Here is a 24,312-nt window from a genome sequence, read left to right on the forward strand (position 1 = left end):
ACATGCTGTGAGCATGTGGTAACAAGTACATTCATGAAAACATGCCCATCCTTGCTCCCTCCATCCAGTCACTGTCTTTGTGCCTCCAACGCTGCCCACACTGGTGTATGAATGTGAATGAATGTTTGGTGGTGCTCGGAGAGGCCGTAGGTGCGGCCACGTCTCCGTCAGACTACCCCAGGGCGGCTGTGGTTACAGATGTAGATTACCACCGCCGGTGTGTGACTGAGGAGTGAATAATGGGTTCACTTCATTGTGAAGCGCTTTGGGTGCCTTGAAAAGCGCAATAAAATCTAATCCATTATTATATATTATATAACACTTGCGGCATTTTGATCATTTTAAGCATTACTGGGCGAATTGATTTTAAATAACATAGAAACCAACGCCTACACCTACTGTATGGGAAAAGTGCACTTTTGCCATAATATTGCGCGATTTCGACCAAGCCTTGTGTTAAATCAACATGGTTTTTGTTACTTTTGTGCAACTTCCTAAGTAATAAAACGTCATTCTCAGTCAAACACCATCAGATTAAGTTATAATTAACTGTGCCAGTGCAGTGTCTGCCCCTTTGATGCAGAAAAATACACCTTGTTTAGCCATTAACATCCCAAATTATAGCTGTTGAGCGTTCTTTTCGGCGCCTTCTTCTGGTGTACAAAAAAAGGGCTTTCCTGCACTTATCGGGACCATTTTTGTTTCCCCTATCTTGGTGGCTTGGTGTGTGAGAAAGGTGGGAGTGGCTGCAGACTAAAGCACTGCAGAGCGATACCTCAAGGTCGCAGGCAAAAAGAGGCAGAGAGTGGAAGCTGTGGGAGCCATGAACAGCAGCTTTGATTCTCCAGGGTCTGACTGTGCAGCTCACTCACCCCACTTTACGTGTGTGTTCACATATACTGTGTGTGTGTGTGTTTAAATGTTTAACTGAGTATACAACCCCTGGCAAAAATTATGGAATCACCAGTCTCGGAGGATGTTCATTCAGTTGTTTAAATTTGTAGAAAAAAAGCAGATCACAGACATGACACAAAACTAAAGTCATTTCAAATGGCAACTTTCTGGCTTTAAGAAACACTAAAAGAAATCAAGAAAAAAAGATGTGGTAGTCAGTAACAGTTACTTTTTTAGACCAATCAGAGGGAAAAAATTACGGAATCACTCAATTCTGAGGAAAAAATTATGGAATCACCCTGTAAATTTCCATTCCCAAAACTAACACGTGCATCAGATTAGATCTGCTCGTTAGTCTGCGGTTAAACAGGAGTGATCACACCTTGGAGAGCTGTTGCACCAAGTAGACTGACATGAATCATGGCTCCAACACAAGAGATGTCAATTGAAACAAAGGAGAGGATTATCCAACTTCTTAAAGAAGGTAAATCATCACGCAATGTTGCAAAAGATGTTGGTTGTTCACAGTCAGCTGTGTCTAAAATCTGGACCAAGTACAAACAACATGGGAAGGTTGTTAAAGGCAAGCATACTGGTAGATCAAGGAAGACATCAAAGCGTCAAGACAGAAAACTTAAAGCAATATGTCCTGAAAACAGAAAATGCACAGCAAAACAAATGAGGAACAAATGGGAGGAAACTGGAGTCAACGTCTGTGACCGAACTGTAAGAAACCGCCTAAAGGAAATGGGATTTACATACAGGGAAGCTAAACGAAAGCCATCATTAACACCTAAACAGAAAAAAACAAGGTTACAATGGGCTAAGGAAAAGCAATCGTGGACTGTGGATGACTGGATGAAAGTCATATTCAGTGATGAATCGCGAATCTGCATTGGGCAAGGTGATGATGCTGGAACTTTTGTTTGGTGCCGTTCCAATGAGATTTATGAAGACGACTGCCTGAAGAAAACATGCACATTTCCACAGTCATTGATGATATGGGGCTGCATGTCAGGTAAAGGCACTGGGGAGATGGCTGTCATTACATCTTCAATAAATGCACAAGTTTACGTTGACATTTTGGACACTTTTCTTATCCCATCAATTGAAAGGGCGTTTGGGGATGATGAAATCATTTTTCAGGATGATAATGCATCTTGCCATAGAGCAAAAACTGTGAAAACATTCCTTGAAGAAAGACACATAAGGTCAATGTCATGGCCTGCAAACAGTCCGGATCTCAATCCAACTGAAAATCTGTGGTGGAAGTTGAAGAAAATGGTCCATGACAAGGCAAAGCTGACCTGCAAAGCTGATCTGGCAAAAGCAATCAGAGAAAGTTGGAGCCAGATTGATGAAGAGTACTGTTTGTCACTCATTACGTCCATGCCTAGTGCAACAAAGTACTAGTGGTGTATTGAAGTATTCTTTTGTTGTTGTTTTTTTTCATGATTCCATAATTTTTTCCTCAGAATTGAGTGATTCCATAATTTTTTCCCTCTGATTGGTCTAAAAAAGTAACTGCTACTGACTACCACATCTTTTTTTCTTGATTTCTTTTAGTGTTTCTTAAAGCCAGAAAGTTGCCATTTGAAATGACTTCAGTTTTGTGTCATGTCTGTGATCTGCTTTTTTTCTACAAAATTAAACAACTGAATGAACATCCTCCGAGACTGGTGATTCCATAATTTTTGCCAGGGGTTGTAGAAGCATTCTGCAAAGTCACACTGCTATCTACTCTCTTCTCAACCGTGCCCCAGTGTTCCATCTCGACCTGCACCACACCTTCCCATCCATCTGTCCCTTTATGGACAGAGGAAGGTGGCTAATTCCAAACACTAATTGACTCCCTTGCCTTTTCAGTGATTCATTTCTTTCTTTTTGCTGATGAATCGTCACAAAGAAGTCATATTTTCCCACCTTTCCCCCTCTGGCAACACCCAAGCCTGACCATCATCTCTCTGCATTACACTCCGAACCGGCCTCCTCACCTTGCAATTCTCCGCTCTTGCTGTAGAGCTCCCGTCTCTGCTCCCTCAGGTAGGCACTCATGCTGATGGCATGGGATGATGACTCAAACCTACAAGAAAAGCAGGGAAGTTGATAAAGGTTATGTATCGGAAGGCTTGATGCTGCAATTTAGACAGGAGAGAAGTGCTTTTAGTGAGCCCTGCTAGGAACACACCATTATGTATGCCGCAGCTTTAATGCTAATGAGCTGTGTATGTCCACGGCATCTCCTACACAGTGTGTGACTTTACCCACTTTTCACAACGCACTGTAATGCTCCTAATCTTCAGATCAGGGGTCACCAGCGCAGAGCCCCCCACGACCACATGAGGTGCCCGCTCGCCTGCTTTTCATTCAGGTTTTCAGTTAATAAGTGTGTAAGAACACTAGAAAGAAACGCCTTCTGAATACAAAATGTGAGCGGTTAATGTTGTGGGAAAACAAGCATATTTCCTTTCTTTGGGCTATGAAAATAAATGTCACAAAAATGAGCAGCTCGTGGCAATTTTCATTTTGTAATTGTGGAGACATGCACCAGGTATTGCGAGAGAGGCCATCGGCCATCTTATAAACAACGTGAGAGCCTGGGCATGCGCCATAGCTTGCCACGGCTGCCGACGAGAATGGATTGTAAACAGTAGCAGGCTAGCTAGCTAGTGCGGCTGCAAGATAGTCACCACAAAGTATTTCAACACATGGCCTAAATGATGGCCTTAAATGGCTTATTTGCTCTTATTATGTCTACTATATTGGGTAATACGAGTGTAAAGCCATTTAAAGCTGCCATTATAATACATTGATGAGACAATAGCCACCACAGGAAATACACCGTCCAGAAAAAAAACAATAAACTGCTAAGGTGTGAGTCTATTTATGCTAATATGTCTTATTTTCTCTGATTATATATACCCTTATATATAAAGGTGACCATATTTATTTCATGTTATTTCCTGTTTTGAGGGCTCTAATAATGTTAAATTGTATTTATTTACTTATCGGCCTGAAACCGATTAACTCATTCAATACCAAAGATGTAGTAATACGTTTTTATAAAACTCAACGCCCGATCCCGACAACGTATTTATACGTCTTTTACGCTTTTTTGCACAAGAGGCAAAAAGAGGTGACGACACAACTCTCCACGAAAGCATTTTACTTTTTAAGTCACATTTTAACGCATGCACACACACACGTGTGCAGGTGTGCACACACATAGTTGGCTTCCAACTGTGAAAACTGTAACTAGTTGGTGTTTTATTTGTAAATAAATACTTCTTTTGATGTAAACCAACCCCTTTTTGTGTTGTTTATGTTGGCATAGTTGTTCAGATATTTCAGCTGTCACAAAAGCAACAAATATTAGTGTCAAAGTGAAAGTTATGCTTGAAATATATCTTTCACAAAAAGCTGGTTTTCTCACTTTTCTAGCCAGGAACTGATATTTTTCCTGAAACTTACCTATGTTCTACTTCTGGTTACTGAAGAACGGAAAAAGGTAGAAACAAACATTTTTTTTTTACAATGAATGATGGGAGTCTAATCCTTCTTTTGGTAGGTTCCATGTTTATATGGCCGTAGAACACAATATCCTGTCTGTCTTGAAAGATCAGTCAAAATCATCTAAAATGGCCGCTACTGAAGGAGTTAACCAAGAGATGACTGTATATTACTCTTATAACGTGATTAAAAAGTACATTTTGCGTATAAAGGGGAACCTATAAGAGTGAGTCCTTACTTGAAAAGTGACTGCTTGGCACGCTGCGGCTTCTTCTTGGCAAAGAAGGCGGCGAACTCGCTGCCCGTGCTGGCGTAGGCGAGCTGGGCCGACGGCTCTGTGGTGCTGCGACTGTTCTTGACGTCCAGATACTCCATGAGAAGCACCTGGACAAAAAAAAAACGTGATCAAAAAGTTACAAGAAACTTCAGTAACAGCTCCTAGTCGCTTTGCTTGAGTGCGCACGGCACCCAATGTTCAGTCTAGTTCATTTCAAAGGGTTCTTAAGTTCTTTCACACCAAACTCACGAATGATCTCCACAAATGTCTTGGTACGATGAAGAATTACGATTTAGGAGAAGCAACGGTCTCCCGCCTAACACTGATTAATTATATAATTGATTAAGAAGTCAGTCATTGCAATGTATTGTAATCTACCCACATTTTTCCAACAGAAAAAGGCCCCCGTGCACGTACAGTATGTACATGATGACCACTATATGCAGAGTGGTGTCGACCATTTGGCCAATGATCCATGGGCAAATCAGTCAATGTCCTATCATGCTTCATAAAAATCTTATCAACTTCTAACAATAGGATGAGACCATCGCGATGCGGCCAGAACAGAGAAAAGTGAACTTCCTCCACTCCATCATTCTATCCTCTCGTTCGCTCGCGCTCATTTTTCAAAATCTCTTTCGCGCCTCATCTTTCTATTTTCTCGCTCGCTCGTCTTAACTTCTCGCCCCCGCGTGGGATACATATGCTCTGAAATAGCACCCCGCACCCAGCGTCAAATGGCTCCATAATTTAGCGCGGGCCATTTAGCCTTGTGTCTAATTCAGAGGCGCGATGTGGGTCGGCCCCCGGAATGGGACATGGAGTAATGGCCGGGCAGATGAGGATCCATCCCCGCCGTAATGATGTAATTAAGGCTGCAGAGAGCAAGCCTGCCGCCATGCATGGGAAAAGCCGTTACATGAGAGCATCCTCTCACACAAGCAACAGCAACATGAGGATTGTTTACTAAAGTAAACAGTAGCTTGGGGCTGCGTGACACCACTTGCTACTAGCCTCACGCTGTGGCTAATCCCATCACTGTATTAATTACTAATGATGAGCTGATGGGGCGAAACCCCCGCTTGCAGCCCCCAAACACAACTTAATGAAATGCCAACGCTGCACTGATGAAGGGAGGGATGGGCTGCGACCCTACTTAAATTGCATTAGCCCGCTGACAGTGTGAACTTTGGAGGCAATTAACTGGACTGCGATGGGGGAATAAAAAGACAAGAAGGGTTCAGAAAAAGGCTATTTTGCATATATTTTCTCTTTTTGTAAATAAATAAATACATATACTGTATATATATATATATATATATATATATATATATATATATATATATATATATATATATATATATATATATATATAAGTATATACATATACATATATATATATGTATATGTATATATATAAAAGTATATATATAAAAGTCAAAGATGGCGCCCTCCGTGGCAGACGTCTCTGTGACACTCTCCCGTGTTTTTCTATTTTTTGCTATTTTATTGTTCATTTTGGACATTCAACACACTCACGCAGTACATTACAACAGGGAGACACTTTTGAACATCGGCAGGGTTCACCATGAACTTTCATTTAGCCTCTCAGACTTTGCCTTTCTTCTGCGCCGGGAGAACGCAGCAGCCTGCGGCCCCGGTGAGCTGAATACCCGGCGAGCAAAGCATCCGAGGCGTAAACGAGGCAAGCGAGCCGGCCTGCATGCTAGGCTAAAAGCTAGAGCGACTAGGCCACCGCTACCAAGCTTGCTGCTAGCCAACGTCCGCTCTCTTGAAAACAAGACGGACGAACTACGAGCAAGGATTACAGCTCAACGTGAGATCAGGGAATGCTGTGTCCTCACCTTCACAGAAACCTGGCTGACGGAGGATATACCGGACTCGGCGATCCAGTTGGAATCATTTGCTGCTTACCGGGGAGATCGGACTTTAGCGTCTGGTAAACACAGAGGTGGCGGCGTCTGTGTTTACGTAAACAAACGGTGGTGCACAGACGTACAGACGATGGAAAAGCACTGCTCGCAGGACATTGAGCTGCTGATGGTGAAATGCAGACCTTTTTATTTACCTCGTGAGTTTAGCGCTGTGTATTTAACTGCTGTTTACATCCCACCACGAGCTAACACTGCTAATGCACTAGGCCTCCTGCATGACATCATTGATAAACACGAGACCAAACACCCAGACGCTGTATTCATTATATCTGGCGATTTCAACCACTGTAACCTCAGGACTGTCCTCCCCAAATATTACCAGCATGTGAGCTTTCCCACAAGGGAAAATAACATCCTGGACCAAGTCTACAGCAACATGAAAGGTGCTTTGAAGGCTGTTCCAAGACCCCACTTTGGAAAGGCTGACCACATCTCTATATTCCTTTATCCAACGTACAGACAACTTCTCAAAAAAGCTCCCCCTGTAAGTACAGCAGTTAAAGTGTGGAATGAAGAAACTGATCAAGTACTTCAGGACTGCTTTGGCTGCACAAACTGGGATGTGTTTAAAACTGCAGCGGGGAGGGAAGATTGTACTGTTGATTTGGATGAATATGCTTCTGCTGTTACTGGCTACATTAGCACATGTATAGAGACTGTTAGCACCACCAAGTATTACAGAAAATACCCTAACCAAAAACAGTGGATGAACTGTGATGTAAGGGCTAAGCTACGTGCTCGTTCGACTGCATTTGTCATGGGCACCGCTGATGACTACAAAAAGGCCAGATATGACCTGAGGAGGTCCATACGGGAGGCCAAAAGACAGTACAGACAGAAGCTGGAGGGCTACTATTCCACCTCAGACCCTCGGCGCATGTGGGCGGGGCTCCAGCACATCACAGACTATCGACAGCAGAGTAGCGTAGCCACGTCCAGCCAAACCACACTTCCAGATGAGCTGAACGAGTTCTATGCCCGCTTTGACACCCAAACTCCTGATGAGCAGAGAGGGTGGCTGAACCTGGGGAGCACACAGGACGCACCTCTCATGGTGACATCAGCTGATGTGCGCAGGGTTCTAAACAAAACAAACCCACGAAAAGCAGCAGGCCCAGACAACATCTCAGGACGTGCACTTCGGGTTTGCTCATCAGAGCTAGCTGATGTGCTTGCTGACATATTTAACCTGTCGCTTGCACAAGCATCTGTACCGACCTGCTTTAAGTCCACCACCATAGTGCCCGTACCCAAGAAGAGCAACGTGACCTGCTTGAATGACTATCGCCCTATAGCACTCACTCCTATTGTAATGAAGTGCTTTGAAAGAATAGTCATGACCCACATCAAAAAGAGCATCCCGGCCACTGTGGACCCTCTACAGTTTGCATATCGCCAGAACCGGTCCACAGATGATGCAGTCAACACTGCCATCCACACAGCCCTTTCTCACCTACAGGGCCAGGACACATATGTCAGAATGCTATTTATAGACTATAGCTCTGCTTTTAATACAGTCAGCCCCCACAAACTCACAGATAAGCTCCTCACACTTGGCCTGTCTCCCTCCCTCTGTAACTGGGTGTTTAACTTTCTCACGGGCAGACCCCAGTCAGTCAGAGTCCACAACCGCACATCCAGCTCAAGAATTGTGAGCACTGGGACCCCACAGGGGTGTGTGCTGAGTCCACTCCTCTACACGCTCTTCACCTACGATTGCGTGGCCTCCCAGAACAACACCAGCATCATTAAATTTGCGGATGACACTACAGTCATCGGACTGATCACTGGTGGTGTTGAAACATCATACAGAAGAGAGGTGGCGGACCTCATAGCTTGGTGTCGTGATAACAATCTCCTTCTCAATACAGATAAGACTAAAGAGATGATCATCGACCCAAGAACAAGGGAAAAGGAGCCACATAGACCCCTGTTTATTGGTGAGACTGAGGTGGAGAGGGTGAAAACCTTCAAGTTCCTTGGCACACACATCAGCGAGGACCTCACCTGGTCTCACAACACCCAACAAATTCTGAAGAAGTCCCAAAGGAGACTGTACTTCCTGAGAAGACTGAGGAAATTTGGCATGTCCACCACAATCCTGAGTTGCTTCTACAGATGCACTATGGAAAGTGTCCTTACCGCCTCCATCACTGTTTGGACCTCACAGAACATTGTTGGGGCAGCCCTCCCCTCACTGCAAGACATTTATAAAACTAGAGTCCTACGCAGAACACACAACCTCATCAAGGACAGCACACATCCACAACACTCATTATTCACACTCCTACCGTCAGGCAGACGCTACAGGAGTTTGAAGTCCAGGACCACAAGGCTGGCAAACAGCTTTTACCCACAGGCCATCAGGCTCCTCAACGAAGCACTCACACACGCCGCACGCAACACACGCACACACTCCTAGCACTTTATTTATTTATTTATTTATTTATTTATTTATTTGTATTATTATTTATCTGTATTAATGTCTCGTCTGTTGTTGTTGCTTAATTTATTGGTATATATGTTTATGTGTTTATGTTTCTTATGTTCTTATTCTTTCTTGTGTTTTCTTTCTTTTCTTGGGAGAATGAACAGAATAAGATTTTCATTGCATAGTATAACTGCTGTTTTACTATGCACATGACAATAAAACTCTCTTGAATCTCTTGAATCTTGAATATATACATATATATACATATATACATATACATACATATATATATATATACATACATATACATACATATATATATATACACATACATATACATACATATATATACATATACATACATATACATACATATATATACATATACATATATATATATATATATATATATATATATATATATATATATATATATGTATGTATATATATATATGTATGTATATATATATATATATACATACATATATATAGCCCCTCCTGATTTCTTATTTTTTGCATGTTTGTCCCACTTATATGTTTCAGATCATCAAACAAATGTAAATATTAGTCAATGACAACACAACTGAACATAACATGCAGTTTTTAAATGAAACTTTCTATTATTAAGGCAGAAAAACAATCCAAGCCTACATGGTCCTGTGTGGAACAAGTGACTGCCCTCCCTGTTAAAACATAATTGTGGTTTATCACACCTGAGTTCAGTTTCTCTAGCCACACCCAGCCTGATTACTGCACACCTGTTCTCAATCCAAAGACGACTTAAGTAGGACCTGCCTGACAAAGTGAAGTAGATCAAAAGGTCATCATGACGAGATGTAAAGAAATTCTGGAACAAATGAGAAAGAAATGAACTGATATCTATCAATGTGGAAACATTTAGAAAGCCATTTTTAAAGCCTTGGGACTCCAGCAAACCACAGTGAGAGGCATTATTGGCAAATGGCCAAAATGTGGAACAGTGGTGAAACCCTTTGTGAGTTACTGAAAATCATCCGGCCAGCTAGTATCACCATCATAAGGCTGGACGCACTATGTGCTTATGTTCCTTAAACAACCACACACTAATAGTGTTTTGAGGACATCATTAGTATAATGACAACAAGGCAGCAAAATTGTTCAGTGACACTTTAAAAATGTGGACGGGATAATACTTCCCCGAGGGACAAACACAAGCTCCAAAATTAACGCATTGCTTGTTTGTTTTAAAAACAAAATATCAATGTGGTAAAAAGTAGGGATGTCCCAATCCACATTTTCTGGCTTCCAATCCGATTTTTTTTTTATAGTTTTGCCGATCCAATCTGATCCCGATCTTGTTTTATTTTTTTAAAATACGCTTTTTGTTACAAACATGAATTTGTGCAATTGAATGTGGTTATGAAAGCAGCTCTTGAAAGCATTAAATAGAATGCAAGTATTGCTGAATGTACTTTTTTATGACCAGCAATATTGTTTCTGTGAGTCAGGTCCCTAATCCAATAAAAAAAATCCAATAACAGTCCATCCAATAAAAGATAAAATTGCAAAAAATGGGCGTGCAAAATACTTTTAAGGTAGGCCTAATCACTGCACATGGTTATGGATCAATTCGTGGTGTGGCTACCACTGCAGCTACGGAGCTGAATATACACGTCCAACGTGACACTAACTTCTGCATGGTGGTGTTGCCTTTTCTTCTTCTTGCAGGTGAGGAGGATTACTGCACCTACCATGATGGAGTGTGGCCCAGAGTTACGAACGTTATACGGTAACCGGATCGGCCCGATCTCATGGCGGAAGCTGCTACTAGCCGATCTTCAAAATACAGCAGATCCCGATCAAGAGATGGGATCAGGACAACCCTAGTAAAAAGTCACATTTGGAGTCCGAAGATGAGAAGATAGGCGGATAATTCTAACCAACTGGCTGGCTAGCTGCCACCAGTGACAGCTAGGCAAAGCATGTAAACAAAGATGCAAGAGAAGTCAAACACCAGTAGGTTTGACAAGGGAGTGATCAAACACTGGCATGGATTGGCGTAGCCTGTGTCAAGCTGTCAAACTGAAACCATTGAGGTTTTACAGGATAGTGTTGATTCTCGCGGCAATATGGGACCGAGTGCGCCACTTGTCGGCTCAATACGGGTGTTGGAAACCCTGCGTGACACAGCGGAAGTGCACATCATGTCATGTTTGCGTTGTCATGACATGAATTGTCATGTCGTTTTTGCGATCGTCGTTGAAAGGCATTATAGGCATATGTATATATACACTAATCGGTGGCCGATCAATCGGAGCATCCCTACCATCCGGGCTAACACCATCCTAAAATGACAACATGCTGGTGCTACAACGTTGTCAATCACGTTGCAGAGCTCACTGACAAGAGATTCTATCCACAACTCTGCAAAAACATTGGTTGATTGGTTTTTGATGGAGTCTCTGGCGGGTTTGATGTAACAGATGTCGGCGGAGTGGGAGAAGGGAGAAGGACGTGATGGAGAGGAGAATTTACAGCTCGTCTTCACCTCACTGGGGCAAAATGTAAATAGGAGCAGAATAATTGTGACACGTTGTGATTAAAATGTTGGACGGGTACAAGGTAGCGCCGTGGCTCCTCATATCTAATTAAAAGACCATCATTGTCTTGTGATGGCGCTCGCCTGGCAGTTCAATTTGCCTCCCTCTCACTCGGCTGATGAGCTGACGCCAGTGATGTACTTGCATGTGAGTGTGTGTTTTGTTGATTTAATTCATAGACGTTAAATAATCATTTTACCAGAGCGATCCAAATAACAGAGAGTTCTGATGGAAAGAAATGGGAGCAATGTGTCAAAAGATACCGCAGAAGAAAAGGGAAATCACAGCAGTGGAAGAACTAAGGAGGACTTATCAAAGTGGAGCCCACATCCAAGAAGCTCACACTTGATGCTTCTGCTTAATCTTGAAATACATCTATTTGAAAAGCACAACTTTGAAGAAGAGAAGTGCAATAGACGGAGTGGAAATGCAAATGGAATAATGATGAAGCACATCTTCTACATGGAAATGCCACAAGATGGGATATTTTGGTTATTTTGTCAGCGGGATTATGCCCAAAGCTACTTATCTTTGCGCTGGTGTGATGCTTCAGCCATTAAACTTTGGTGAGGATCAGGATAAATGTGCAAATCCCGGAATTACAACGCAAGATATTGCACGGCTCTTAATGACATAATTCTGGACTGTTATCTCCGAAGGAAGTAATTCAGACTTAAAGATAAAAATGGATCACTAGTCATTATTGTGATCTTGCGGAAATGACACGGCACGAGGTGTTAGGAAATTGAGATACAATGCAGAACAAGACCGGTGCAAATAAAGAAGGGAAGAAATGAAGGCAACAATAACGTGATGCACATTGCAGAACACACAAGCACACACTTTGATGCAGCCAAACAATGCAGGCGGTCCTCGGGTTACGAACGACTTCCATTCCTAGAATGTCATGCGAGTCCAGTTGTAGTATCAAGAGAGCCATTTGGGCCCGTTTCCACCAAATTAAAACCCACTTGGAGCCACAAAACCTAAACTGAAGGTAATGCTACATATATAGCAGGGGTGCCCAAACTTTTTCCACCGAGGGCTGCATACTTAAAATTGAAAGGATTCAAGGGCCACTTTCTTATTTTACATTAATACAAACTTAGCTCTTTGCTGTCTTTTTTCCTCCATTTTTGCTGTATATATTGAAATTATTTCAACGTTCTTCTTAAATAATCTTTCTTTTCGTAGTATTACCACTTTCAATGTTCCATGCTACTAAAATGACATTTTTCCTCATAACATTATGAGTTTATTCTCATACAATTGCCACTTGACTTTTTTTTGCTTCATATATTTATTCTCATAAAATTGCAGCTGTTTTTTTTTTCCATTTTCCTTCTTGTAAATTCTGTTCTTGTAATTATGACAAAATATCTGGACTATATTCACGTAACATTATATCGTTTTCCACAAACACATTTTCCAAATATTAAAACTTTGTGTTGTTTTGTTTCTTTCTCATAATATGATAACTTAAAAAATAACCTCTTTGCTCTAATATTTTAACTTTTTTGCTACTGTAATTATGTTATTTTTATTCTCATAATATTACGACAATATTCTCGTAAAATTACATTTTTTCTCTTAATATTCTGACTTTATTCTTGTAAAATTACTGCTGGTTCTTAAATGAAATTATATTTTTAGAATGTGCTTTGGGCCAATAGAATAACAGCCATGGGCTGCAAATGGCTAAAGAGTTGCTCAGCGTCATGGTTTCTCACCCAGTTGCCTCACCAGAAGACACTGGCAGAATTGCACAGCACATGCTCAACTCCGACGCAGGACTTTGAAAGGCTCATGATGCATCAGAAGAGACGGTGTAGTGACTACACGGAAGCACACACCCGCTGGAGCCAAAGCAGAAGGATAAAAGAGCCGCGGGTTGCAGACCCCTGTCCTACATTGTACCCAAATGAACACCAAAGTCATTCACACTGAACATCAAACACATATAAAATACATAAATACAGTAATTAAAGGATTCAACACAAGAATTAAATGAGACGGTAATAAAAAGAGAACAACTTGTGGTCGTCCATCCATCCGTTCGTATTCTGTACCGCTTGTCCTCACTCAGGTGGGGGGGGGGGGGGGGGGTATGCTGTAGCCTATCCCAGATGACTTTGAGCGAGAGGGGCAGGGTGCACCCTGGACGGGTCGCCAGCCAATCGAAGTCCCTGTGGTTACCCTACCCTCTTAAAATGTTGTCCCATGCCAGTCTGGAAGGAAAACAACATCTTCTCCCTCCAGGTCTCCTTGTAACAGCACACGGAGTCTACGACTCCGCTACAGTTCACTGCCATTCACTCTTCTTTATCCTTAATGATGGTCACGACAGTCGAGCAGTTGGGACCAAAAGAGCAGCCATATTGGTGGACCTGTCTACTCTTTTTTTTTTTAATGGGGTTAATTATCACTTCCATAGTGTCGGCTTTCCTTTTCTTTGGCACATCGCCGCTTGGGTGACAGTCAAGTGCAAAAAGTGAACTAATAGGTGGTGTTACTCTTCCTCAGTGTGCCTGAGCAGGCACGTATTATTCTGCCATGTGTGTTGTAGTTCTCTGGAAAGTTTCTTGTTTACGGACCAAAATTAAGTTTTTCATGAACTGATGGGAGCGCGTTCCAGTCTACAAAACTTCGTAAACAGAAGAACACATGTACTACATTATTGTCTGCAGTCGAAAACCTCACTTTATGAAGACAGGTTCGTTGTGCAACAACAATCAAACAGGTTTAGGGAATATCCCTCCCCCCACTAAAAACAACAAAAACAAGGACAACTGACTAATTAGGACACCCACACCCACACACACTTCAAGCAGCAATTGCCACACATTCCCCTATGAGACTGGCCATAGGTCAGTGCAACATCTGCTTGGACAGCAAGAAACCTGCATAAATAGCTACCAATTAGAGAACCTCAAATTAATCCAAACACTCGCTTTATTTCTTTCAACTGCTGACAGATGGAATGCCATCTTAGAGTCACCCGCTGCCCTTTTCTCTTCACTGATTAATGTGCTGAGTTTGGTCGTGGCGGTGGATGAAAAACAAAAATGCCTGAGGATATGCCAGGCAGGGAAGTTCAACATTGAAATATTTAAACAATTAGGCACATATATATAATATTATTATTAAGGAGATTCATCGACAGTAGTATTATTAGTACTACAATGAAAGAAATAAAAATTTATTATTCTAATGCTACTAGGAAAAAAATTAATTCATATTTGATTCCACCTTTGCTCCAGACAACTTTTTAATATTCCTGTGTCGCGTCTGACCTGCAGCACCGTCTGGATCTTGGCGGACACGTCGGCCTGCTCGTACAGCTTGATGCCCTCTTCATAGGCGCCCCCGGGGCATTGCACGGCGATCCGCTGCAGGTGGGCCAGCACCACGCTATGCGCCTGGGCCACCGCCTTGAACTTGTCAAACAGGAGCTCCAGCAGCTCCAGCAGCAGCCTGAGGAGGGAGCCAGAGAGCACACAGAGGACCGGAAAGACATCGAGTGAGTGACTTTGCTCCAGCTTGAAGTGTGAGATGCTCCAATAAACGTAGACATGCGCTTCCACATTTCTGCATGGACTTGAAAAGGTACAACAAACCAGACTAGAGCTCCTGTCATTAGTTCTAAGAGGCTGCAGTTGATGACGAGAGCACAACCAAAGCCTAAGTGACATCCTACTAGATCCGAATGCCACTTGTAGCCATCTATGCTCATACTTTCAAAACAGACTTCCTGTTGTCCTCCGCAAGGACCAAGCTTTCCAACACAGGTTACACTAGCTGAGACTACTGGAAGACCCAGTGAAGCCACGCTAGTGAGTGCACAATCCATTCAGTCCATTATAAATAGTTTGGCTGGCTCTGGTACTCTCCTTTGACCTTGTATTCAATCAAACTGCTGCAAACACCAAAAAACATGGCAGCAGATAAAAGATAAGCATTAGTATTAAGATAATGTCGCCAATGACTATAAACACAAGGTCAGAATTATACGTACAGGCTCAAAAACACTCCCAGTCAAAATCTTAATACCAGTTGAAAAATCGCAAGAATTTACATTTTGGATTGTTAGATCTTAAGGAGGTTCTAAGTAGAGCTTCAAAATGAAGAAATGGGAGTAAGACAAAAAAAAAAAACTTGAAAAAGCAATTCATTGCAAAGAAGCATTAAAGTGAAATAGGCTGTTCATCAGCTGATCAAGTTTACGACCACAGCCTTTAGAAGCCAACATTTTGACAAAAATGTGTATTGAATGTGATTTAGTGTCAGGTATTGACACTGTCATGAGCTCTTGATGGCAAAGGCAAAGGATTGCTGGGCTGCATAAGCAAGGCCTCTCGCAGCGTGCCATTGCTGCTGGGCTTGGACACACACTAACAGTCATTTCAAACTTCTTCAAACATCCTGAGGGTTATGAAGCAAAAAAGTGAAGTGGTAGACCCAAAAAAATGTCACCGGCCCTGAGCCGGAGGATCCCATTGTCTGGCCGTCAAGCCACAGGACCATCCTCGGCCCAAAGGGAGGTTGTTACTGTTGCTGAGTGCAGTCCAATAACCATCAGACGCCATCTGCCAGAGAAGGCTTTTAAGAACAAAAAAGGCCTCGTCTCCTTCAACGAAAATGTCCCGTTAGGAATTTGCAGGAGGGCACCAAACATGGGACATGGAAAGGTGGAAGAAAGTTTTATTCCCTGATGAGGAAAAATGTTTTCTACATGGAACAGTGGAGGGGGCGCCATCATGATCCTTCAATGGAACAATGGCGCTTCAGGTTGTGCAGGGGCGTCAAATGGCAGCCGGCTATGTGGAGATGTTGCGGGGGGCATCCCTCATGTCTGAAGGCCCTCGTCTGTGTGGTCATGACTGGCTTTTTCAACAGGACAACGCTGCACTTCACAATGGACTTCTTCCAGAGGAATAAGCTCACTCTTTTGAACCATCCTGCATGTTCCCCTAAATCTAAATCTAAATCCAATGGTGAACATTTGGGGGTGGATCTACAAAAATAGACATCAGTTCCAGACAGTGGATGCCCTCCGTGCAGCCATCTTCACCACCTGGAGCAACATTCCCACTAGCCTCCTGGAAACACTGGCATCAAGCATGCCCAAAGCCATTTTTCAGCTCGTTAACAAGAAGGGCGCAGCTACTCATTACTCACTCCTTTTGTCAACAGTTTATTTAGTGGAGTTTCAGTTTGTTTTTTGGCTTTGGCCTTACCGATAGCTAATATTGTCCAGCAGTTCATTATCAATGTCGAGATCCTTCCCTCAAACAAATATCAGGTCACATTCTGTGTATTGAATGCATTATGCTATTTCATCATACATTTTTTAACTTTTGACATTGTAGTCCATGCTTGGCTCAAAGAAATCATTTAGGGCCCAAAATTGATATGACATTCAGTTCAATGATGAGAATATGTCAACTTCTGACCGCGGCTGGATGTTTGTAATAGCTGTAAAATGCAGTGCGCAGTAAAAACACCATTGTTCCCTACGAGTTCTACATTGGCTGGAGTTTCCATGGCAACAAGGCTCGACTTTAAGTGGAAGTGAACACCGGGAGAAACTGGATGTGTTTGCACCCAATGCAGGCAACATGAGAGCGCCCGTGCAAATGTGGTGTTAAACAACACACACAGGCCATTCTAACAGCAACATGGCCGCCTAATGCGTTGCGGTCAGAGGGGATTTCATGGAAAACAAGGCGAGCATCCCTGACAGAAGACAAGACGCTGCTCTTAAATGGTTCGGGATCGCTGGACTGAGACATGCGGTTTCCCTGGACGACGTCGGCCGACTTCAGCAAACTGCAGGCGGGGACGTGAGCGCTTTTAGGATGCGTTTGTATCGTCCGGTGGGGAATTGTTTGGGGTGGGTTAAAGCGTGACTTGCCAGGGTTTGAAGTGTGTTTTTATGTCTGGTGACAGGTTAGTGTGTTTCGTGACTAAGAACGTATTGCTTTCTTTCCCCACGAAGGCAAGATTAAAAAAACAGCAATTTGCAATAATGATGCAATGCTGTGCTCACCACATGATTTGCCCCTGCCTCTACAAAGAATAATACAGTAAGTTGGCTCTGCAAATGTTGGTTTTTAATAACTAATAATTCATTTGTTTCTTTTGGGTGTAAAAACTCATTCAATACCAAAGACGTATTTATAGGTTTTTATAAACCCCAACGCCCGATCCCAAAGAAGTATATATACGTCTTTTACGTATTTTTGGGCGAGAGGCAAAAAAGAGGTGATGACGCAAATGCACTGTAAAAGATGTCACTTTTAGAGCAGCTGAACGCCATCAAAATGGCCACAAGTTGGCAGAAGTGCATTTGATAAGAGCTCCGTATTGCTCTTTTGCATGCAAAAACACACTCGACAGCAAGGAGGAAGTGGAAGCGTGCAGAAAGTTAACGCATGCACACACGCATATACAGTTTAGTTCCAAATGTGGAAATTGTAAATAGCTCATGGTGTTATATTTGTAAATTGTAATTTGGTATTTTGATGTAAAACAACCCTTTTTTGTGTTGTTTACGTTGGTATAATTGTTTAGATGTTTGAGCTGTCACAAAAGCAAAAAATGTGTGTCAAAGTCAAAGTTATGCTTTCAATTGTATCTTTTCACAAAAAGCTTGTTTTCCCCTTTTTCTTGCAGGGAACTGATGTTTTCCTGAAACTTACACATTCTACTGCTCATTGCTAAAGAACGGAAAAACAAACTTTTGGGAGTCTAAGCTTTCTTTTGGTAGGTTCCATGTTTATGTAGCCAGAGAACACAATATTCTGTGTGCCTTGAAAAATCAGCCAAAATAGTCTAAAATGGCCATTACTGAAGGGGTTGTCTTTTGAAAAATGGCTGGGATTGAATGAGTTAAGAGGAACAAGTTGTAATCTAATGAGGAAAAACTCATAATATTTATGAGAGTAACATCGTTATGAGAAAAAATAATGTCATTTTAGTATCACAAAACTGAAAGAGAAAAAACTTTTTCTGAAGTCATAGTATTATGAAAAACAGACAAAACAACAAATGAAGTTGTAATTTGTATAAAATTAGGTTGCTATTATGATGCTACAAGAATAAAGTCAAAATATTATGGGAAAAAAAAGTTACATTCTAACAACAATAAACTTGCGGTGTTATGCAGAAAATTAAGTCATTTTAGTATCTTAGTAGCATAGCATAGAGTCGGAATATCATTAAAAACAAACAAAAATAAAAAGTTCCAATATTTGGAAAATTAGGTTGCGGAAAAAGTTAATGTTATGAGAATAAAGTCAAAATATTATGGAAATAAAGTCATAATTACAACAAAAACATTTACAAGAACAAAGTTGAAATTAATAACAGCAGAAAACGTTTAAATTTGTTTTTACGAGAATAAACTCGTACTACTATGCAAAAAATTGTCATTTTAGTAGCACTGAGTTGAAATATTAAAGAAAAAATGTAAAGTCGGAATATTACTAATATTATTACAAATGATTATTAATAAAATTTAAAAATTAGTTAATATGATAGGAATCAAGTCAAAATATTATGCCATTAAATTAAACTTTTTTTTTTTTATACAAAGATTGTTTAAAATGATTGTTTGAAAGTTAAACAAAAAAAAAACAAACAACCAAAATGGGGGAAAAGGAGCAAAGTTGACACTAATCATAGGCTTTTTCACCTACAGTATTTGACAAAGCAGACATGTAGTACTTTTCTTGAAAAATACATAACTTATAACTCAGCATATCTACATGTGCTGCTTTACAAAATACTGAAGAGGCAAAGTTGCATCTTTGCATTTTTCACTATGGGGCCCTCAGTGGAAAGTTTGGGCACCCCTGTGCTACAATATGCTGTGATGAATTAACCCCAATTAAGAGTCCACAATTTGTCTTTTTTAGCATTTTGGTTTGGTAACAGCACTGCAAACCTCCGCCTAAGTTATGTTTTCATCATTGGTTGTTTAGCTAGTTATTTCTTCGTGTGTACCGATCCAGTTCTGATGCAGATTTAGATGAAATTGCATATTGAGGAACATAGTTTTACTTCCATTGCAGCCAGGTAGTGCAAGGAGCAGATGCACTTAAATGCTCTGTAATGTGCATTGCACATTGTAATGAGTTGCACATCAAGAATACCTTGGTTGGCTCTCATGAGCCAGGTTTTCTCCTCTCTGGTAGGCGTGGTCCGCTATCTGCGTGGTGGACCTCTTTGCTATTTGCTTGAGCTCAGGCTCTAGCCGCTCCATGATGGCTTTGATGGTCTCTGGGATCTTCTTCAGCTTGGCCAGAGCCTGAGGGAGAGGGCCGCTCAGAGCAAAACATCTTGTAATAGCTGGTCACAGGTGTTCCTGCGTGTACCTTTATAAGGATGCCCATGAATTCCGCACTGTTCTCCTCTGGGTCAATCTCAGGGAGGTCTAATTGGTTCTCGCGCATATCTTGTTGAAGCTCACGCACTAGAGGGGATACAAGTATAGGTTAGATATTTTCAGGCAATAAAAAAAAAGATTAAAAATGCTACAAGACAAGCCTTTTTTCCGAATGCCAAATAACAAGAAATGTTACTCATGGCACTTGGAACACCCCTTTATTGTCTTGCAAATGTGATTGTTCCACTCTGGTGTTTCCTAAAGCTACAGCTTAATAACCTATCTATCCAGAAAAACATAACCAAATTAGTGGCCAAATTGAGAGCAAGCGAGGCTCCAATTTTCACCAGAATAGGCATCCCAATCAAAGCACGTCAAAGCACGTTAGGGGACGTAATGTTTATGGCAAGTTAATGGACTTTGGGTGTCGTCCCTCTTTGCCCTGTTTTCAGCTGCACTTTGCGTAATAACTATGACAATTACCAGCTACAAATGAGGTGCTCTAATGCTATTAGGCAAAATGGCCACGCTTAAGCCACTGAGGAGGCGGGCTGCTGCGCTGCTGGACCACAGCTGTTAGCGCACCGTGTTAGCGTATCAGCACTTTATGGCCTCAAGGCCCGTTAATTGCGGGTCTCTTTGAATAATTTAGGAAAACCTGCGGTTTAGCGTTTACTGCTCGGGCGCGTAACAACTGACTGAAAAGTCAGCGACGTGAGTGGAAGACGTCATGACGAAAACGAGCAATGGCATGAAATGTGAGCTTGGAAAAAAATGATGCCGATAGGAATGTTCAACCTTTTCATGAAGTTCAGTTTTTTTGGTCCCTGCGCATTTTCATTATCCGCATTATCGGCGTCAGTTACCAATCTGAGCACTACAAATGCCTCCCTACCAACCCCCTGCTATGATGACAGCGACGCGGTATGACAAACGACACAGATAAAGGCGGACAAGATGATTATGATGGTGGTGAGGGGGAGCGTACATTACCGTGGCGGCTGAAGATGTTGTGACAAGGGGGAAGAGAGGCAAACTTCCTATGCTTTGCACATGCAACAGCCCATAATGACATGCAAATGGCTGGAAGCTACACTGATGCTAATGACTTCATTATCATTAATATGAGCATGGCACCAGTAAAACTGAGATCACACCCTGCGCTCGACATGAGAGACCGTGCACACTTGGCGTTACGTTGATACACATTTACCGTATCTCACAAAAGTCACTACGCCCCTCACATTTCAGCAAGCAATTTTATTTCAGTATATGGAGGGTTAATATCATAGAAATGAATACACTTTATATTAACTGCAGTTTAGATTTACTATCCACTGGAAATGAGTCAACACACAGCCACGACTGTCTAGCAAGATAACCGTGTCAAGCATGGTGGTGGTGCAGTCATGGTACGGGGCTGCATGAGTGCTGCCGGCACTGGCGGTGCTGCGGTTCATTGAGGGAAACATGAACTGTGGCTTCAAAATGTCACAGTACATGTTGGAATTCATGTTTGCCGGCAGCACCAGTCATGGTCTGGACGCTACCACCACCATGCTTGGCTGTGGGCAACCTTGCTACTCACAATAATGGCGTGTGTTGAGTCTTTTTCAGTAGATGGTAAATCCACACTCCTTAAGTTGCTAAAGTATTGTCCCCTTAGAACAGCAGTCTCCAACCTTTTTTTTTTTTTGTGAGAGCTACTTTTACAAACTTAAAATGGCAGAGAGGAACTGATTTTTGAAACATTTATTTTTAGAGCTTATTTCAACCCAAACAAACTGAAGATGCTTGTTTTTGTTTTTGGTCTCCACAACTCACATTTTGTATTAAAACAACAAAGAATTGGCCATCTAAATGCATTTCTTTCTAGTGTATCTCACATGAACCAAAAACCTGATTGATTGTTGATTGTGTGCAGTTTGATTTCGTGCATACCGCTGCTTGATCCTGGCGTGCTGAACTGCGATGAATCCAGAAGTTTTCTGGGCGTGGAGAGGCCGCTGATGTCCAACGCCGGCATGGGAGATGTGTCTTTGTTCATGGAGCTGACACAGAAGAATCAAATGAGTCTCGTACAGGAAGTGGCAAGCTTTCATTACAAAAACAAACCCACAGTATCAATCTACTGTTTAACCTCTGTGGGAGGAACGGCTCCTGCCTCCCAATGAGCTGTTTATCCCGCCTTAAGCTGGAGGTGGGAGCAATTTAGACCCTTAAAAGTCTGGCAGTGTGAACACAGCCTGCCTGCTAAGTGAGTGGGCTGTATGAGGGGTTGGGTTTGTTGTTAGTGGCAACCCAATGCAGGGAGACCTGTCACTGCCCGACCCTCTGTAATAAATCACTGTAACTTGCTGACCCACTGCCACCTTAATTACTGCACCCACCCGCACCCACACACCTTAACATGTACGTGTAAACAAAACAAAGTAAGTAATAAGTTTCACCGCCACATGCAGGGAACAAGAAACTTGTTGAAAATTGAAAATGATCCCGCATCTGAGGCTTTGAATATTTTATTTCCGGAGTCTATGATGCAAAATATGTGGAAATGAAGCAACAAGTCACACACGCTCTAATTGCTTTTTTTGTCGGTAATTGTTCAGGAAATAACTGGCAACTCGCACCCGCTCGTCTTAGAAATGTGAGAACTTATAATGAGCCGGCCACAACTTTGCGGAAGCATACTTTTAACCTCATAGGCACAGAAAAAAGGGTTTTAACACCTCAGATGAAACACACAGGATTTGTCTTTATACGCTGTCTCTATCCGCCTTGCACATTCATTCGTATCTGTCAAACGGGTGCAGTCTAGCAGTCATGCATTGGCAGTGTCTTCTTACCCGGGAAGGCGTGCCGCATTCTTGTCCTTCTTGTGTCCCAGGCGACTGGTGGACTTGATGTAGAGGTGCCGGTGCAGCTCGTCGATGAGCACCAGGTGGATGTTGAGCTTCTTGCTGTGCAGCTCCAGACGCAGGTCGCTCAGACCCTCTACCTGCAGCAGGGGACCCTCCAGGGACTCCACGGCAGACACCTGCACAGGGACAAAGGACATCACCATCTCGTGCCAATACTTAAATCTCACAGCCACCCCCCTGGTAAAGCAACTAAACTAACTGTGAAAGGATAGAGAAGAAGAAGATGCTCGACGGAATACATGGTGGTTGGCTACACACAGAGGTTCTCAACTAGTGGGTTGGGACCCAAAACTGGATAGCAGGACCATTTTCAGTGGGTCAAAGCTCTTCGCCTGGGGAAAAATAAATAAATAAATAATGTGATGACCAAACGTCTGTGAGTGCACCTCACGTTCTTGTCTACGCTCTTTGCTTGCTACGCTGCCGCGAGGTGCATGTCATGTTTCTGGGCGACGGTCGAGCTTGAGTGGGAGAAGAAGGACATCGAGTGGAGACTTAGCGTACGGTCCGATGCACGCAGCTGCAGATATCTGCTAGAGGAGAGTGCGCCATAAAGAGACAGCGTCTCAGCGCTGCAGCGCATGTTGTGTTGGAAACAGGCCCTTCAAATATAAGATACATGAAAAGCTTCAGTTGAAAAATTCCCGCAAATTGGGGCACCACTTATTAAGGAGAGGCGACGGCGGGTCTCGCTGCCAAACCAGTTGAGAACCACCGGTGTACAACCATGCATTTTTAGTATCATCTCTCCTGCTCAACATACCATTTTATCTAACATTAACAAAAAGGACACTATTTATATATTTAGATTTATATATTACTTATTCCTGTATGAAGCAGAACCTGCATGAATCTGTTCCAAATGTGAACCGAATCAATTATTTCCATTGGAAATACTGCAAATTAATCTGTAATTAATTATCTGTAATTAATCTATAATTAATCTGTTCCAGACACCCAGACATTTCAACAAAAAGAACTTATATAACTTATAAGAAATTATAATTATTAATATTCATAATTTTACATGAAAAAAGCAATGCAAAATACATATAAATAAGGAATGAAATAGATCAACGAACATTTAACATTACTTTTACCTTTACTGAGCCATGCGGATGATTTTTCGCTCTAATCCCATTAGAAATTTTACGTTAACGAGTGGATGGTTAGAGCTGTACACTTGCTCACTCAAATTTTATTGCAAACTTCAGCAGCGGGTACAATCCTCATTACACACATCTGTTTTGTGTCTCCGTTAAACCATTCCCTCTGCAACCTGTGTTAATAGATTCCTACCTTTACATTCTAATCCTATTGTAACAGACTCTACCTTCGTACTTTGCTGCGACTCCT

General features: G+C 42.1%; 1 protein-coding gene across 7 annotated transcripts in view; it reads right to left on the reverse strand.

Annotated features, from left to right (window-relative positions):
• exoc4 (exocyst complex component 4) overlaps nt 1–24,312 on the reverse strand; it is a 98,238-nt gene that overhangs the window by 71,195 nt on the left and 2,731 nt on the right. For all 7 annotated transcript variants that reach the window (XR_008573805.1, XM_054800173.1, XM_054800175.1 and 4 more), the window contains exons 4-10: nt 22,882–23,072; nt 21,977–22,086; nt 20,025–20,122; nt 19,803–19,957; nt 14,940–15,120; nt 4,643–4,788; nt 2,889–2,977 (exon numbers count right to left, since the gene is read on the reverse strand). Coding sequence is in view for 6 of the 7 variants with exons in the window: in XM_054800173.1 (XP_054656148.1) it covers nt 2,889–2,977; nt 4,643–4,788; nt 14,940–15,120; nt 19,803–19,957; nt 20,025–20,122; nt 21,977–22,086; nt 22,882–23,072 (970 nt within the window). In the remaining variant the exon portion in view is untranslated. The remainder of the gene's footprint in view (nt 1–2,888; nt 2,978–4,642; nt 4,789–14,939; nt 15,121–19,802; nt 19,958–20,024; nt 20,123–21,976; nt 22,087–22,881; nt 23,073–24,312) is intronic.

The sequence above is a fragment of the Dunckerocampus dactyliophorus genome, chromosome 15, assembly GCF_027744805.1.
Source record: "Dunckerocampus dactyliophorus isolate RoL2022-P2 chromosome 15, RoL_Ddac_1.1, whole genome shotgun sequence".
In the NCBI taxonomy this organism is placed as follows: domain Eukaryota; kingdom Metazoa; phylum Chordata; class Actinopteri; order Syngnathiformes; family Syngnathidae; genus Dunckerocampus; species Dunckerocampus dactyliophorus.